Source organism: Triticum dicoccoides, chromosome 2A, assembly GCF_002162155.2.
Source record: "Triticum dicoccoides isolate Atlit2015 ecotype Zavitan chromosome 2A, WEW_v2.0, whole genome shotgun sequence".
In the NCBI taxonomy this organism is placed as follows: Eukaryota; Viridiplantae; Streptophyta; class Magnoliopsida; order Poales; family Poaceae; genus Triticum; species Triticum dicoccoides.
In genome coordinates, this window is record NC_041382.1 from 82,653,012 (window position 1) to 82,671,414 (window position 18,403).

At 41.8% G+C, this 18,403-nt stretch overlaps 1 protein-coding gene across 1 annotated transcript; it reads left to right on the forward strand.

The window, feature by feature from the left end:
- The first annotated feature begins 8,293 nt into the window (after positions 1–8,293).
- On the forward strand, positions 8,294–10,831 carry LOC119357657. The gene is made up of 5 exons (XM_037624531.1): positions 8,294–8,390; positions 8,590–8,798; positions 10,164–10,203; positions 10,282–10,373; positions 10,466–10,831. The coding sequence occupies exons 1-5, from the start codon at positions 8,294–8,296 to the stop codon at positions 10,550–10,552; spliced, it is 525 nt and encodes a 174-aa protein (XP_037480428.1). The 3' UTR covers positions 10,553–10,831.
- The last annotated feature ends 7,572 nt before the right edge of the window (positions 10,832–18,403 follow it).

Below are 18,403 nucleotides of genomic sequence, written 5' to 3' on the forward strand. Positions count from 1 at the left end.
AGTGGGCTCATTGTTGATAATCCTTCATCACTTTCTTATTGAAATGCTTCATCTTTGGACTTTAGCACTTCGAGCACTCCAAATGTTTCACATGCTTATGTTGATAGTCCTTGCATATCATGTAGAAATTGCTTGACTAAATCTCATGATGATACACTTGCTATATCTTGTTGCCATGATGAAAATGCATGTATTTCCTCGAGTTGTTGTGCTAACAATGTAGAGGAAACCCAACACTCCATGGAATAAGATGTGGTCTTGGATGGTGCTTCAAGGGATCCTAAATCATCATCTATTACATTTTGCCTTATGGCCAAGGCTTCAAAGGTATCTCCCACTTTGAATCCCAATATATCTTGTGATGATATTGATGATGGCAAGAGTGATGATGATGTTGATTATGATGAAAAGAATGATGATGCTGCCTCCTTAAAAATTAAGGGGGAAATGATTTTTAAAGCTCTTCTTAAGAATAAAATTGGAAGGGGAGCCTTGGCGCAGTGGTAAAGCTGCTGCCTTGTGACCATGAGGTCATGGGTTCAAGTCCTGGAAACAGCCTCTTACAGAAATGTAGGGAAAGGCTGCGTACTATAGACCCAAAGTGGTCGGACCCTTTTCTGGACCCTGCGCAAGCGGGAGCTACATGCACCAGGTTGCCCTTTTTTTCCTTAAGAATAAAATTGCTCGTTCCAACTTCATGGAAATCATGTCTATTGCTACTGAGGGCAAGAAATATATTGATGAGTTGGAATCTCGTCTTGAGGAGCATGAGGTCACCATTGATAAAATGGAAGATCATGAGCGTGATTACGCTAATGAGATTGTGAACCTCTCTCAAGCTCTTGAACTTGAACAAACCACCAAGGAATCTCTTGAGGAGACTTTTGCTCTAGAATTATCTAGAGTGAGGTAATCTCGTGATAGAGCTCTTGTGGTGGCCAATGATTTTGAAACTAAAAATGCTAATCTTGAAGTTGATCATGCTAGACTCCTTGAGGATTTTGAGCACCTCGAAAATGGCTCAAGGGTCATTAAGGGTGAGCTCATCAAACTCACCGAGTCTCATGCTCAACTTGAAGCTTCTTATTTAAAAGAGCTTTCCAAGTTGTCCTCTCCTCTTGTTGTTAATGATGATGCTTGTGCTACTAACTCTATTACTTGTGAAGCATCCATTTTGAAGGAGAATGTTGAGCTACGGGCTCAACTTGAGTTGCTATCTAGAAATTATGGGAAATTGGAAGAAAGTCATGAAAAGCTCTCAAGCTCTCATGATGATCTTCTAGTATCCCATAATGTGCTAAATATAGCTCATGAGGCCATGATTACTAAGGTAACATCTAGTGAGCCTCATGTGGATACTAGCACTACTTCTAGTCAAAATGCTATGTTCCCATGTGCTAGTCCTTGTAATTCATCTACTCACAATGTTGGTACATCTTGTGATGAATTGCTTTCCTTGCCTTGTTGCTCTAACAATGAAGCTTATACTTCCTCTAGTGCTTGTGTTGAGACTAACCATGTAGAGGAAATCAAAGAGCTCAAGGCCCAAGTCACTTCTTTGAAGAAAGACTTGGAAAAGAATCATGAAGGGAAATTCACACTCAACAATATCTTGAGTGTGCAAAAATCCCCCAATGACAAAGGTGGACTTGGATTCAACTCCAAGAAGAAGAAGAGGTCCATGATGAACAAAAAGAAGGGCCAAGAACAAGTCAACAATTCGGCCAAGATTGTTTGCTTCAAGTGCAAAGTAGAAGGGCATCATGTTAGATCTTGCACATTGAAGAAGAAGGCCATTAGTGACAAGCAACAGGGGAAGCGGCCACAAGTTCGATCTCATGCTCAACCACAAGTTGAAGAAAGTCCTCTTCCCAAGAATCCTCAAGATAATGCTTCTCAAGTTGAGAAATCAAGTGAGAAGAAAGTGAAGAGTAGACGTTGCTACTTATGTCGTGAGAAAGGTCACCTCGCCTCTTCATGCACTAGTGATAACTTATCCAACCCAATTATTATTGATGATATCTATTCTCTTAGGAAGGATAAGGTTGACAATGTGTTTGCCAAAGTTGTTGATACTCAAAGTGGTGTCAAGAAGAGAACCATTTGGGTAGCCAAGCCTATTGTGACTAACCTCTTAGGACCCAACTTGGTTGGGGACCAACAAGCTCAAACTTGATCAATGGGTGTTGTTGGAGGGCATTGGAGACTTGGCTACTTTATGAAGAATTAAGGGGACTTCATCATTCTAATTGTCTCAAGCCAAGTTATTCGAATTATCAAGTTTCTATCTTATATCCAATGTTTCTCCATGCGGTAACTCGTGCTTAAAGTGTTTACATTGATAGTTACTTACCCTTTTGCATGTTTGGTTTTGTTCCTTGCATGTGTTTGTATATGTTGTGCTTTCAACTTGATTATCTTGAGCAATTAAGTATGTGTGTGTTGGTTTGCACATCATGTACGTGTGTGTCATGCATTGAGCCTTTTGCATCTTGTTCTTTTCTTAGTTGGCTCTTGTGAGAGATTAATGGAATATCCCATTATGGGGGAGTGATGTGCTTTGTGCACCTCACAATCCTATATATGTGTGTACATGAGTAATACCATCTAGTATTGATATTTCAAGATTATCTAGTCGCTATGTGGTATGTCTTCTCATGAGAAATTCAAATTCTATATTGTCCATTAATTATCTCGTGTTGGATTGTTATTTTGCCTCTTGTTTATCTTTAATTGGTATCACATTATGGGAGAGTAATATGCTATGTGTATATTACTAGCCTAGAAAATGTGTACATTTGAGATATTGTCACCTGGAATTGATATTGTAAATTAGCTTGTTCCTAGGTGGCATGTTAGCCCTACAAGTTGCAATTTGCTTTTTGTTTGGTGTGAAGATGATGTCGGATATCCTTGTTATCTACCACCGGGAATTATTTCCAAATACTTCTTGTCTTTTGACAATTGGTACTCACTTATGTGTGGTAGAAATTATTGATCATCTTTACATTGGCCTTTGATTTTATTTGCTTTATCTCTTGCCTAGGATTGTGTCAACTCCCATTGTATTCGATACCACTTGTGGATCTTGTTAATTTGTTGACCTTGTCTAGTGTTTTCTAGATATAGTGAAAGTGGTGATCCCACCTCGTGCATTTTGTATTCAAATGCAAATTCTCTATAATGCACTAGTCTTGGGGGAGCTATCCTATTCTCTATAAAACACTCATCTTGTGATCCTTATCAAGTGTGTGTTTGTGGAAGGCAAGCCATTTCTTTTTGGTGCTTTGTGCCATCATGAAACTTTGTAGAGGGCTTGGTTTGTTTGGAACCATTCTCTCTTTTGGGAGTTTGACATCTTTATTTTTGAGTGTATCAATGGATATCTCATTCCTTGATGTATCTTTTATGGATATCCTCCCAGTGATGATTTATTCATTTGGTATCTTTTCTTTGCTTGGTATTTCTTTGTCTTTTGGTCTCGGTTCTTGAAAGTCTTGAGCATGAATATTTACTTCTTGTAGTTTCTTTGGCATGTTTTCTTTCTTTGACCCAATATATAGGGGGAACTCCACCAAGTCTCAAATTGGATGAGATGTGCATGAAATTCATTTTCATATCTATATGCACATATTTATGTGAAGTTTGTCCTATGTGTTATTGGTTCTCTAACTCTTTGGTCCCAATGAGTTTGGGTACCATTTTGTTTGTGTTGTTGTTCTAGGAACAAGTGGAGATGCATTGGATGCTCGGCTCACTCACAAGGAAGGTGTTGTCACCATGTGCTTATTGGAGTCAAGCTAGGATGATCAATGAACTACTTTGTACCTTCAATTGGTATCTACTACATCCTTCCAATGTTATCTCGGTAACAAGTATCTTCATATACTTCATGCACACATTTCTTGCATCAACCTTGTGTAGGTTGTATCATGGCATGTTATCCATTCTTTCTTGTGATACTTGTTTCCTTTCTCAAAGCATCCCAACAATGATGTCTTGTTGCTAGTTGTGATGTCTTTGATGTTCGTGTGGTTGGAATTCATTTATATACAATAAGACCATATCTAGCCATGTGCTATGCTCTCAAGCAAATATCTTATTGGTGTATGTATGACTTCCTTCTGGATATCTTGTTCCTTCGTGTTGTAACTATTTCGGGTGTACATCCTTCTTTGTAGATATATATATCATCATGATTTCGTCTACCTAGAATCTTATACACTTGAGAGAAGTTGCATATCTAGATGGTATCCTTTCTTTCATGTCCACCTTGTCTTTCTTATGTTATTTCTTTGGTGGCTCCGTGAAAGCTTTTGCCTTGAGTGTGTGTCTTCTATCGTTGCATCTTGATGCGCTCTTGTGTGGTGAAGATTATTTTCCTCATGCTTATCTTTACGAGGTTTTTGCCATCTTAATTGGCATCCCTCATCTTGATGCGCCTTTCATCTTCTATCTTCACCGCGAGTTGTCACAAGCATAGGTTCTCTATATGCTTATTAGTAAGCTTGTGAACCCATTTGCTAGTTGTGTGTGGGAATGATAGGCCTTGCACCGTGTGCCTCATTCTTTGAAGACTTTATTGATACTTAATGCTCTTCTGTACATTAGTCTTCTCAAGTGCATTGCCTTGACTCACACACATCTTTTTGGTTGAGCCCACTCTTAAGTTGCCTCTCATACTTGTTGCTCAACCACGTGTTTGTTGCAAGTACTAGGCTTAGTTTCCTATATGCTCTCTTGCACTTGTTGTAAGTTTCTATTAATTTTGGGGAGCTATGATCCTATTTTGTGCACTTTGTATCCAAATACAAAAATTCTTGATGTGCACAAATCATGGGGAGCTTCTCTAGTTTCTTTAGAACACTGCTCCGCTCTTATCATAATATCCTTTATTCATGTGGCTCGTAGGATCATTGGCCTAGTTGGTTCAATTGGTATCTTTTGATAGCTTGCTTCAATTGGTATCTTTTGATTGCTTGATTGCTTGTTTCTCTCTTTGATTATGTCTTTGTGGCATATCTTCCTTTTGCAATCTTTGGGCCTCAATATAGTTTGTCTTCCTCCAAGTATTTACTGTTGGATATGTGTATTGCATTCCACTCTCTTGTTGAGAAATACACAATTTATGGAGGAACACATTTTATATTGGCCTTCTAAGCTTTTAGCCCATTTTGGCAATCGATGCCAATGGGGGAGAAGTTTCAGAGAGTTTTGTGGAGAAGTTTAGAGAGTTGTCTCTTCTGGCTTTGGTTTGTTCCTAAGCATACGCATCTCCTACGCATGCATTATTGGTTGTTGCATTGCATGGTGATGCATAATTCCTTATGTAAACTCTCTTGAAAGTGATTGTCATCAATTACCAAAATGGGGGAGATTGAAAGGACATGCGGTGCCCCCATGTGTGGTTTTGGTAATTGATGACATTCTCTATGGACTAATGGTTGCATTGAGTTATATTTGAAGGATTTTTCCATAGGCATTTCTTGAAGTCCATGTGTTGGTTTCAAGGAGTTTATGGGTTGACCAAGGTGCTATTAAGGAATTATCCAAAGATTGGTCATGTGAGTGGTGAGCTTTTTGCAATCATGTCTTGAAGAAGAAGATTGTGTGATCATTCATGTTTACCTTCAAGACATCATCCAAACGAAGAGAGTTGGAAAGATTCAAGGTTGATCAAGACTAAGTCAAAAGTGAATCAAGTTGATCAACTCACAGAGAGTAGAAGATATACCGAGAGGGATCAAGTGATCCCATGGTATGGTAAGCATTGTCCATTACACTTTGTGTACTAACCCATGGTCTATGTGAGAGTCTATGTGGGGTTAGGTACGCGTCCATGGGCTTGCGTCAAGAGGATGATATCATACAACCCATGGGAAGGATGACATCAGGTGGTGATCGTCATCAAGATTGCCGTGTGCAAGTTCAAGTGGAGAATCATGAAGAGATCAAGTGCTTGAAGCTTGCCATCCATTGTGGTGTTAATGGACTTGTGAAGATGTGCCGAAGAGTGGCTCACCCATAGTGGAGTATGGGGGAGCAATCATCTAGTCTCCATCGACCCAACGCAATCAAGAAAGGTGGTCCATCTTAAGGAGGACAAGATCGTCATCATCTATCTTAAGTGGATCATGTGCAAGGCAAAGGTTTGCCCTTGATAGGTTTTCTATTTTACCGGTCTCATGGTGGTAGTTGGGAGACCGGGTTATAGGATCGATAGCCGTACTATCAAGGGGGGCTCTCAAGTGAGTAGCTTGATCGTATCATTCGTCGAGAGCTCAAACCATTGCATCATTGCATCATGTTTCTTGGTTCTTGTTTGGTTCTCTTTGTGAGTCTTAGAGCTTATGGTCATCTTGATGACAAGCTTGAGTTCATCGAAAACGGAGTTTGCATGCGTCTTCTATGATGTTTTCGGTGTTGGAGGTTTTACCAGTCTTATCCGAGGAAGGGTTCTCACCATTTTCTTTTGGACCTTTTCTCATTTGCTTCTTATTGGTATTTCTATCAAGATTGTGTTAGCCCTTGTCGCTAGCTTTCCAACAAACTTGGTTTCGTCGAATTTGGAGTCCGTTTGCAGAAGTTGTGTCAGTTTTGGTGTTCTGAAAAGGCTGCAGCGGTACTACCGCGGATAGGAGCAGATGTAATCTTTTACTACCGCTTGGAGCAGTACTACCGCGGCTACTTCCGCTCGGGACCAAAAACTCGTCACAAGTCCAGCGATGGTAGGCACGGATGTAATTTTTTAGTACCGCTCGCAAGCAGTAGTACCGCTACCCTTAGCAGTAGTACCACTATCCCTAGCGGTAGTACCGTGAGGTCAAGCGGTACTACCGCTCCGACGGTTCTTCTGACTTTTTTGCCTCCTCGCTGTTGTGTTTCAAAGGGCTACTACCGCCCTAGCGGTAGTACCGCTCCTTGGAGCGGTAGTACCGCTCGGTGCGGGCTGTGAGCATAACAGTTAGATTTTTTCCCACCTATAAAAGGGGGTATTCTTCCCCAATGAACCTTATCCTTTGAGCTCTTGTTCTTCCCCCATTGTTGACCTTCTTCGAGCTTGCTAACTCTCAATCCCTCCATGGATTCTTGCTAGTTTTTGAGGGAAAAGAGCGAGGAGATCTAGATCCACGTTTCCACCAATCACTTTCTCCTCTAGGTGAGGGGAACCCCTTGGATCTAGATCTTGGAGTTCTTGGTGTTCTCCTTCTTGTTCTTCCTCTCATTTTCGTCCATAGCATTAGTTGCTTCGGTGGGATTTGAGAGAGAAGGACTTGGGCACTCCGTGTGCCCTTGTCATTGCATTTGGTGCATCGCTTTGAGTTCTCCATGTGATACGTGGAAGTTACAAGTTGAGAAGCTTATTACTCTTGGGTGCTTGGTACCTTTGAGCTTGTTCCTTTTGGGTGCTTGGGCACCCTAGATGGTTGGTGGTGTTCGGGGCTCAATCATTATGGTGTAAAGCTCCGGGCAAGCGTTGGGGTCTCCAATTAGGTTGTGGAGATCGCCCCGAGCAATTTGACGGGTACTGGTGACCGCCCCCAAGGGTTGTCAAAGTGTACGGGTTCAGTGACCGCCCCCAAGGGTTGCCATTTGTACAGGTTCGGTGACCGCCCTCAAGGGTCCCTTAGTGGAATCACGGTATCTTGCATTGTGCGAGGGCGTGAGGAGATTACGGTGGCCCTAGTGGCTTCTTGGGGAGCATTGTGCCTCCACACTGCTCCAAACGGAGATTAGCATCCGCAAGGGTGTGAACTTCGGGATACATTGTCGTCTCCGCGTGCCTCGGTTATCTCTTACCCGAGCCCTTTACTTATGCACTTTACTTTGTGATATCCATATTGTTTCTTGTCATATATCTTGCTATCACATAGTTGTTTATCTTGCTTAGTATAAGTTGTTGGTGCACATAGGTGAGCCTAGTTGTTGTAGGTTTTGTGTTTGACAAATTAATCGCTAGGTTTATTTCGCAATTGTTCAAGCCTAAACCGTAATTATTTTAAAGCGCCTATTCACCCCCCTCTAGGCGACATCCACGATCTTTCAGCATGCACCTCATAAAAAGAAGCTCAGGGTTCCTCTGCCTCCCGCCGCCGCCGCCGCTGCCTCGTTTCTGGTGGCTTTAGTGCCAGGAGGCGCGATGAATCCAGGCCCATTCCGACGGAAGGGCTCCATTTTAGTGGTTTCTTTGAGTTTTGCTAGGGTTTGTGTCCTTCTTAGGAAGGTGAGACAATGACGGCTCTCTAAAGATCAAATAACATTTATTTCCACCTATCTAGTAGCCCCCGTCTCGATGGTGCATTTAGCATCATTGGTGGACGTGTGGAAGTGTGTCTTTGGTGGATCTGTTCGGATCTGGTCGTCGTTCGTCTACTTTCGTGTGTCTTCAGGTTGGATTCTTCCGACCTATGCTACGCTTAATTGGCGGCAATTGCTGTTCTGGTGTTCTGGTCCTATGTGGCCTTATCACGATTACTTCCCAACTTTCTATTACGAAGTATTGCCCGGCTCTGGGCGATGACGGCGGTGCGCCATCGGCTCTAAGTGGTCTACATATCTGGAGTATTTTATTATTTCTGGTCTAAAAAGAAGAAAAGGAAAAGCTTGCAACCTTGCTGTCCTTGCTTAATAATAACGGGCCTTTGTTCTTATCCTGGGCCACAAACCTGAAGCCTCTTTCCATCCAGCTCATCCCACTTGTCAACTCCCCTCCGACTCCGAGGGCACGGGCGGCGAGCATGGCGGCGGGGCCGGCGGAAGCCCTGAAATCCTTCGAGGAGAGAGCTTCCGATGCCGAGGTTCGCTCCGTCCGTCTCCTCCCCTGCCCCCCTGACCATCTCTGCTCCGTTCGACAACTGTAGCCCTAGTTTAGAAGTCTGGTGCGCTAAGGCTATCGATTTGTTCATGGATTATCGAATTAGGACATAGCGGTGCACGTTTGTGTGTGCGTGGTCCGTGGTGGGCTTGATTTGGAGCAGATCCAACTCAGTGCGACCTCAGCGGCTTCTAGACGACTACCTTTGTTACTTGTCTGCAAGAATTGTATGTAGTCCGCGAGACCACCGGCTCCTGGAACAGAACTTCAGCTATTCAATTCCCAAACAGATGTTCCAGAATCGAGACCTTATCACTTTTGCTTTTCTGTAGCCAAGGCGCCGGCTCATCAATACATTTGTCACATTTGAAGGTCTGAATTTTAGTATGTTATTACAGCGCAGATAATCTAATTCCACAAATTCACTGCTTTGTGCTTTCCACCGACACTGTATTTCCAAATGACTAACCGAAGCAACTTGGCATGCTGCCCTATTGTCTGCCACTGGCTATGATGCATGTATAACTAATTTTAGCTGTTCTTTGAGCACTGAGGCCTGTTTTGTTTGTTTTGTTGACACTTGACGTTCAAAATGATCTGCCACATGGAAGCAACGGAAAACTTGTTGGAGTCGGTTTGTGTGTGTCAGTATGTTGTGCTTGATTTGGAGTAAATTGAAATCGTTGTCGGTCAGCGAGCAACCAACTGCCGCAACAGATTTTAGATGCATATTATTTGTTGCCTGTCTAGCTGCCTACAGAAATACGATCCATCAAACCACTGGTGTCCTAACAATTAACATATTGATTTGACAGGGTGGGTATAGACGCAATTTCTTTTAAACAGGCTATGCCGTGTAACGCTACAACATTTTTAACATACAAGTTTCAATCTCTTTTAAGATACGGTCTTATTTGGCAGTTCCACACATTTAAAAGCTGGCTTTGCCTAATTGAACTAATCTTGGGATGTTGCTCTACTACCTATACCAACGGCTATGCTCATGCTGTATGAATAAGTAGTACTCCCTCCGTCCCATAATATAAGAACGTTTTTCAAACTGTTTTAGCTTCAAAAACGTTTTTATATTATGGGACGGAGTAGTACTATTTTTAGCAATCCTGCAGCGATGCTGCCCGTTTTGTTTCTTTATTGATGGTGAACAACTCAAAGTGTGTTGATGTATTCACCATCCACATGGAATGCAAAGACACACTTATCATGCTTAGTTAAGATCTATTGCACGGATGTCTTAATAGATAGTACATGAGTACTCATACTACACCCAGACATGTGTCCCCTAAATGTTTTCTGTCTTTTTTATGGTGGAATCCTTCATATTTTGCAGGCACGGTTAGCAAAGCTGGAAGCCCTGCTGCTGAACAAAGGTAATCTTAAATATGGTTTGGGTATTTAGGAGGAGTATGTTTGTGAAAGAGACGCCTCATTCCCTCCTTGTTCACTAGATGGCGCATCCGAGGCAAGTTCATCTGCCATGAGAGATCTTGAGTCAAAGCTTGACGCAGCCACCAAAGAATGTCTTGCCGAGAAGGAACAGGTATCTGATTTACCTGAAACTAACCGTCACCACCATACCACTGTCTGATCCTAGTGTAACCACGTTCTCCTCTTAATTGTTGGACCTTGCAGAACCGGAAGCTGACCGTGGAGAACGAGAAGCTCCAGTATCGTGTCTCCCATCTCATCCGAACAATCAAAGAGGCGGAGTCAAGATAGAGAAGCCTCTGATAAGCTGGATCCCGTAAAACTAGTCCTATTTTGGCTTCGAGAGAGACGGTCATCTCGCAAATCTGTCTATGTGCTCGGTGTTGACGTCTGTTGGAGTTGGTTTGAACTTTTAATCTGTCATTCCAATGTTGATGAAATGTGGCTGGTACGTGTAAGCTTAGCAGTAATGCATTGATCAGATCGATTATTCGTGTCGACGAACATTGAGCAGCGTGTTGCTATCGGTCGCAGCGAAAGATGAAGGTGAAAGATATTCTACGTGTGCAAGCTTGTTCCTTGTATAGTGGTGTTATTTGCTGGGTGCTAGGGTGGAATGCTAGTTGGGGATGGATTTGAATTCAGGAGTTGTGATTCGACAAAGACAGAGAGATAGGGGTGTTCTCTCCCGGTTAGCGTAGGGCAGGGTGTACCCTCCCGTCCCTTCCGAGTTGCTCTCAAAATCGGAACCAGCGGCATATATGTAACCCCGGCCATCGAGCCAGCGCCTCTCAAAATCCACGATCGCTAGCTCGGGTTTCTCTTCTCAACGTGAGCTGAGCGAGACGGCGCCGCGCCAATTGAAACTCAAAACACGGTACGCTCCTCGCTGGGAAAGCGAGATGGCTGAGCCAGAGAAGTACGCGACGGAGACAGAGACGGAGGCGACGGACACTGACACGACGGAGACGGAGACGGAGTCTCACGCGACGGCGACGGACACGGACACATCGGAGGCAGGGACGGCGTCAGACACGACGGACACGGACAGCAGCGTGCCGGAGCTGACACGGGAGGAGATGCTGCGGCTGCTGGAGCCGGACCCGGAGCTGACGGACGAGGAGAAGGCGCTGCGGGCGCTCCACATCGTCTGCTGCCGAGAGCTCACCGAGTACGACCCCAAGTCCAACGCCGACGTCTGCACCCGCTTCTCCAGCTTCAACATAGCCTTCTTCGACCTCGACCAAGAGTGTAAGTATACCACCCTTCACAACAATCTCATACCCCCTCTGATCCATAATAAGTGTCACAGCTTTGAACTAAGATTAAACTAACCTTAGTTCAAAACCGTGGCACTTATTTTGGATCTAATCTCCTTTAAGTATTGATCCTACAAGCAGAGTATCCACCTGGATGGGCAATGCTCCTTCATGTATCTTCTTCTTTGCTTCTGATTTTCGTAATTTGCTGACATGAACTCATTTACAGCCGAGGCTATGCATGGCCCGCGGCTTCAGGAGCTCACCTCTTCTCAGCAGAGCTCGGCTGTGCAATCATCGGTCAACGTCATTTCCCTCAAGGTGGTCGACTCCGACGTGGGCTACCCGATCAGCGTGTTTGGCACTGTGCTCGCGAGGGACGATGCCGACTACAGATGTGTCTACTTGTTCCGCCGCGACAGGGATGATCCCCAGTTCATCGAGTCGCCGGTATCTATCTGTTCCTCCATAATAAACCCTACAAAAGATATCCACGTTAACGTGTATTGGAAATTTTTGGACTAGTTATGCTTGGTTTGGTTGTTTTTGCAACTTTCAATCATATACTCCCTCCGTTTCAAAATACTTGTCGTGGTTTTAGTTCAAATTGGAATGGAGGGAGTACTACTTCATTAACTATTTGAAGACATTTTGACGTTGGTTACCTTTCCTAAACCCTTGTGCAGGAGGACATGCTGACTTTGACAGGCCCAAACCGAGGGCTCGTTGTGCCAGACACCATCTTCTTCGAGTTCAATCTGAAGATCAAGGGTGACGGAACCACCGGCGACAGAGATTTCAGCAAAGGTGTCATAGAACACTACCCTGTACCATTGGAGAAGGGACCCAAGGCTGAGCTGCTATCTAGCTGGCTGAGCACGGTAGAACTGGTACTAGCGCCCGTTCCGTTTGCCGTGGCAGCTACCGTCAAAATCAGTATTCTGAATGGACCCTGCGACGCCCCTTTCAGTGACAAGATAACCGCTTGGACCGCCGGAGACACTGAGAGCCATATCATTCTATATGATGAACACGAAAACAGAGCGAGATTGATCGGTGATGGCGGTTCGATCGCGTTAAGCCGTGATTTGGTGGCCGTCCACGTCCCTAATTCCTTGTATGATGAGTATGAAGAAGTCGCGCTCAGTGTCTGTTTTGCTCCCAGTGATGGTGAGGGTGAGTGCACCTGTGTCACTCTGCAGTATCCTCAGGAGGAGAAGGTTTGCAATCATGGTGCCTATGAGCTTCAGGTGGAGGTTACCTGGACAGCCATTGTGGAAGGGCCGTTTGGCACAGATGTTGACAAAAGATGGAGCTCTGTTCCTCTGAGACCATTGATTTTCTGATGATCTGTGCCTCGACAGGTGAAGGATGATGGGTTGGATACTGACAATGAGCGGCAGCTGTAGATTATGGATGCAGAAAGGATGTTTGGTTTCAGCTATGTTGCTCTGTTTTCCCCTTGGGATATAATGAAGACATGGCAGCCTCTCCCCGACTACATGCTTGACGTTATGTGTTGAAATAATTAATTCAATTTTATTTTAATGTTTTTTTTTACTTTTGTCGCACCGGAGCATCGAACGTATATGCCGCTGGTTCATTCATGTCTAATACAATGTATAAGTTATTTGTGTGGAGAGTTCTATATGCAGTAAATTTGAGTCCAAATATGAATCATTGGTATCGGTTAGGGATTTTTATTCATATATGATAATGTACTATGTTCGCATGGAAATTATATATATGCACTATATTTTTGTGTAATCATATCTGATTAGTAGGAATTTTCGTGATGGTATGATTAGTTGGGCTCTAGCCCTTAGGGCATCACCAAAGGCGACCCGCAAATTTTCTCCTGCATCCGTCCGCGAACGTGGATGTGGGAGGCCACCATCCAACGCTGATCGCATACATTTCAAACTTTTTTTTAATAAATCGGATGAAATTCATGCAAACACGGCCAAGTTTCATACAAACCGAACGACATTCATGCAAACACGAAGGATTTTCATTATAGATTTCAAACATTTAGAAAAAAAACCCGACCCCCTAAATCCATCCTACGATGGCGGCGCCTGGCTTCCAAGCCCTTGTCGTCCTCGATCCACCGGTAATAAGACCGATGAAGTGAAGCTGCGGTCTCCGACGAGGAAGAGCATAACACGGGAGACAGACTGTCCCACATGGGACACAAGGCCCTGCCGTCTCTCGTGCCCCTCGGAGGAGTCCGCGCCTTGTCTGTCGCCGGCGGACGTGAGGTCTGATACGTCTCCAATGTATCTATAATTTATGAAGTATTCATGCTAATATATTATGATTCTTGAATATTTTACAATTATTTTATAGCAATTTTATATCGTTTTTTAGGACTAACCTATTGACCCAGTGCCCAGTGACAGTTGCTGTTTTTGCTTATTTTTTACATCGCAAAAAATCAATATCAAACGGAGTCCAAACACCGCGAAACTTTTTGTGGGTTTTTTATGGACTAGAAGACATCCAGTGGGCCGGAGCAACATCTGGGGGTGCCCCGAGGGGAGCAGCACCTCGGTGGCCTCCCGTACCCCCTCTTTGCCCTATAAATCATCAAATATTTCAAAAACCCTCGGGGTAACCCTAGATCAGAAGTTTCGCCGCCGCAAGGCTCTATAGCCATGGGAAACCAATCTAGACCCCGTTCCGGCACCCTACCGGAGGGGGGGGGGGATCATCACCAGTGGCCATATTCATCATCCCAGCGGCCACCACGATGAGGGAGTAGTCCACCCTTGGGGCTGAGGGTTTGTACCAGTATCTATGCGTTTAATCTCTCTCTCTCTCTCTCTTTCTCTCTCTCTCTCTCTCTCTCTCTCTCGTGTTCTTGAGATGTCACAATCTTGATGTATCGCGGACTTTGTTAATATAGTCGGATCATATGGTGTTTTACCCTCTCTATCTTGTTGTGAATTGAGTTTTCCCTTTGAAATTTCATTTTATCGGATTGAATACTTTTATGGATTTGAGCGCACTTGATGTGTCTTGCTATGAATACCCGTGACAATGGGGTATCATATTGATTCACTTGATATATGTTTTGACACTCAACTCGTGGATTCCCGAGGTGACATTGGGGTAATCTATGCATAGGGGTTGATGCACGTTCTCATCTTTTGTTTCTCCGATAGAAATCTTGGGGCACTCTTTGAGGTTCTTTGTGTTGGATTGACTATTATGAATATGAATTTGCTTTGGTGTTATTTTAGTACGAACTCTTGGTAGATCGACCGGAAAGAATAACTTAGTGTTATTTTAGTACGAACTCTTGATAGATTGATCAGAAAAAATAACTTGGTGTTATTTTAGTACGAACTTTTGGATAGACCGATCGGAAAGAATAATTTAGTGTTATTTTAGTACGAACTCTTGACAGATCGATCAGAAAGAATAACTTGGTGTTATTTTAGTACGAACTTTTGGATAGATCGATCGGAAAGAATAGTTACAAACAATTTCTTCTTATATTCTCTGCTAGATAAGAACTTTGGAGTGATTCTTCATCGCACGTTGATGGATGGTTATATGATCCAATTATATTAGCATTGTTGGGAGATTGCACTAGCTAAAGTACGGACCCTAGGCCTCATTTTCAAGCATTGCGATACCGTTTGTGCTCCGTTTTATCAATTGCTACCTTGCTGTTTTTTATTGTCCTTATTACAAAAATCAATATCTATTATCCATATTACACTTGTATCACCATCTCTTCGCTGAACTAGTGCACCTATACAAATTACCACTGTATTTGATGTGTTGGGGACACAAGAGACTTTTTATTATTTGGTTGCATGGTTGTTTGAGAGAGACTATCTTCATCCTACGCCTCCCACGGATTGATAAACCCTAGGTAATCCACTTGAGGAAAAATTGCTACTGTCCTACAAAACACTGCGCTTGGAGGCCCAACACGTGTCTACAAGTATAAAGTTGCGTAGTAGACATCAAACTCTTTTCTGGCACCGTTGCCGGGGAGGTGAGTGCTTGAAGGCATATCTTTAGATATTGCAATCGAATCTTTTAGTTTCTTGTTTTGTCACTAGTTTGGTTTATAAAAGAAAATGAAAAAATGGAATTGAGGTTGCATCATATTATTCATCTTTATAATGTATTTCATGAAAATGATAGAACGGAAAATTTTGCTCAATTGATAGAATAAGAATTCAGTAGAATTTTTGGTATAAATGATGAGCATGATTCCAATCTTGTTAGTTTGAATTCTTTGAATATCCCTGATGCTAATGATATGCAAAGCCATAAGCTTAGGGATGCTATGTTTGATGAAGATGATATTTTTTGTCCCCCAAGGTTTTATGTGCAAATTTGTTATAATGATTGCATGCCTCCTATTTATGATGATTATAATGATGAAAGTGGATTTGGAGAGGTCGTGACTTTATTTAGTGATGAATCCACCATTTTGGATGAGGCTTCAATTGACTATGATAACAAAGTTGCTATCTGTGATGATTATGGTGATGAAATGTGTGCTATAAGGAATAATGATAACAATGAAACTTGTCATCATGATTTAAATTTTCACTCTCATGATAGTTATTTTGTTGAGTTTGCTCCCACTAGTATTGATGAGATGAAATTTGCTTATGTGAAAAGTAATAAGTTTTCTATGCTTTTGTGTCATGAAAAGAATGCTTTATGTGATGGTTATATTATTGAATTTATTCATGATACTACTGAAAATTATTACGAGGGAGAAACTTATGCTTGTAGGAATTGCAATAATATCAAGTTTCCTCTCTACGTGTTGAAAGTTTTGAAGTTATGCTTGTTCTGCCTTCCTATGCTAGTTGATTCTTGTTTCCATAAGTTGTTTGCTCACAAAATCCCTATGCATAGGAAGTGGGTTAGACTTAAATGTGCTAGTCATATGATTCATGATGCTCTCCTTGTGTTTCAATTCTTATCTTTTATGGGAGCATCATTGAAATCATTATGCCTAGCTAAAAAAGCATTAAAGAAAAGCGCTTGTTGGGAGACAACCCAACACTTTTACCTACTGTTTTTGTGTGTTCGCATGACTAGGCTACTATATTAATCATGTTTTATAGTTTCTATTTCAATAAAGTGCCAAGTAAGACCTTTGGGATTGTCTATGGTGATAGTTGATTTGGTATTGCTGAAAAACAGAAATTTTTGTGCCCACTAAAATAATTTTTGTTTTTACAGAAGCGTGATAAAATCCCGATTCTTTTTGTGCAAGATTGGTATATAGAATTCCCAGGTTGTACTATGTTTTCAGAATTTTTGGAGCAGCAGAAGTATGATTGGAGTACATATTACTACAGACTGTTCTGTTTTTGACGGATTCTGTTTTCAATGCATAGTTTGCTTGTTTCCTAGTTTCTATGGCTTATATTGCTCAATATAAATTGTGGAAATGATATGATACAGCAGGCATTGTGTGGAAACAATTATGAATCTTTTCTTTGACAGTACCAAAGTGAAATTGTTTGCTCTTTATCATACTAACCTATCTCACGAAGTTCCGTTAAGTTTTGTGTGATTGAAGTTTTCAAGTTTTGGGTGAGATGTCGATATGAGAAGAATAAGGAGTGACAAGACCCTAAGCTTGGGGATTCCCAAGGCACCCCAAGGTAATATTCAAGGAAGATCAAAGCAACTACGCTTGGGGATGCCCCGGAAGGCATCCCCTCTTTCGTCTCCAACATTATCGGCAATCTCACTTGGAGCTATATTTTCATTGTCACATGATATGTGTTTTGCTTGGAGCGTCATTTTATTTTTTTAGGATTTGCTTGCTGTTATTTAGAATAATGTTTTGCATCTTTCTTTAAATACAAATGTCAAGGATAACATTTACTATGCTTATCTTGCAAGTTTATGAGTTGCTATTTCAAAACAGAAAGTTTATCGCTGTTGCAAAAATTCTCTAGAAAATTCAGAATGTGATAAAATGTTGAAACTTTTTGTAAAATAAGCTATGATAAATTTTCTACCCTGTGGTAAATTTCATAATTTTTTGAGTTAAATAAGTATTGATACTCTTGCATTATTTACAGACTGTACTGTTTTGGCAGATTGCTGTTATGTTTGCATTGTTTGCATATGTTTTCTTGTTTAATGATTCCATTTGAGAATAGAAGTATTAAATATGCAGAAGCATTTAGTATGAAATGTTGAATAATAATTTTGGTGATTTTCTATAGCATAGAATGATAAAGTTTTTGCATTGGTTTATACTAACTTATCTCACGAGTTCTTGTTGAGTTTTGTGTGGATGAAATCTTTAAGATTTAGGGAAACCGTGATATAAAAGGAATTAAGGAGACACAAAAGCTCAAGCTTGGGGATGCCCAAGGCATCCCAAGATAATATTTGAAGAAGTCTCAAGCATCAAAGCTTGGGAATGCCCCAGTAGGCATCCCACCTTTCTTCTTCAACAATTATCGGTTAGTATCGGTTGAGCCTAAGTTTTTGCTTCTTCACTTGAGTTGTGCTATTCTTTGAATGTCATTTTGTTTTGCTTGCTATTTTAATAAAATACTTATATCTGAAAGTTTTAAATAAGAGAGAGTCCTCAAATAGCTACCCATTTACATAACTACTCGCTTGATCTTCACTTATATCTTTTTGGAGTAGCTTGTCATTTACTCTTGTGCTTCACTTATATACTATGAGTAAATTGTCGAATGAATTGAGTATCATGAAGTTGAAATTATATCATGCCTAGTGGTAGCTTTACATTGGGTTTAGGAAGTGAATTCTTTTGAAGCTTGACAATCGCAATATTGGTCATACAAGCAATTCATGAATAATTAGTATAAGGAAGAGAACTTTCACATGCAAATACACTATCTTGGAAATC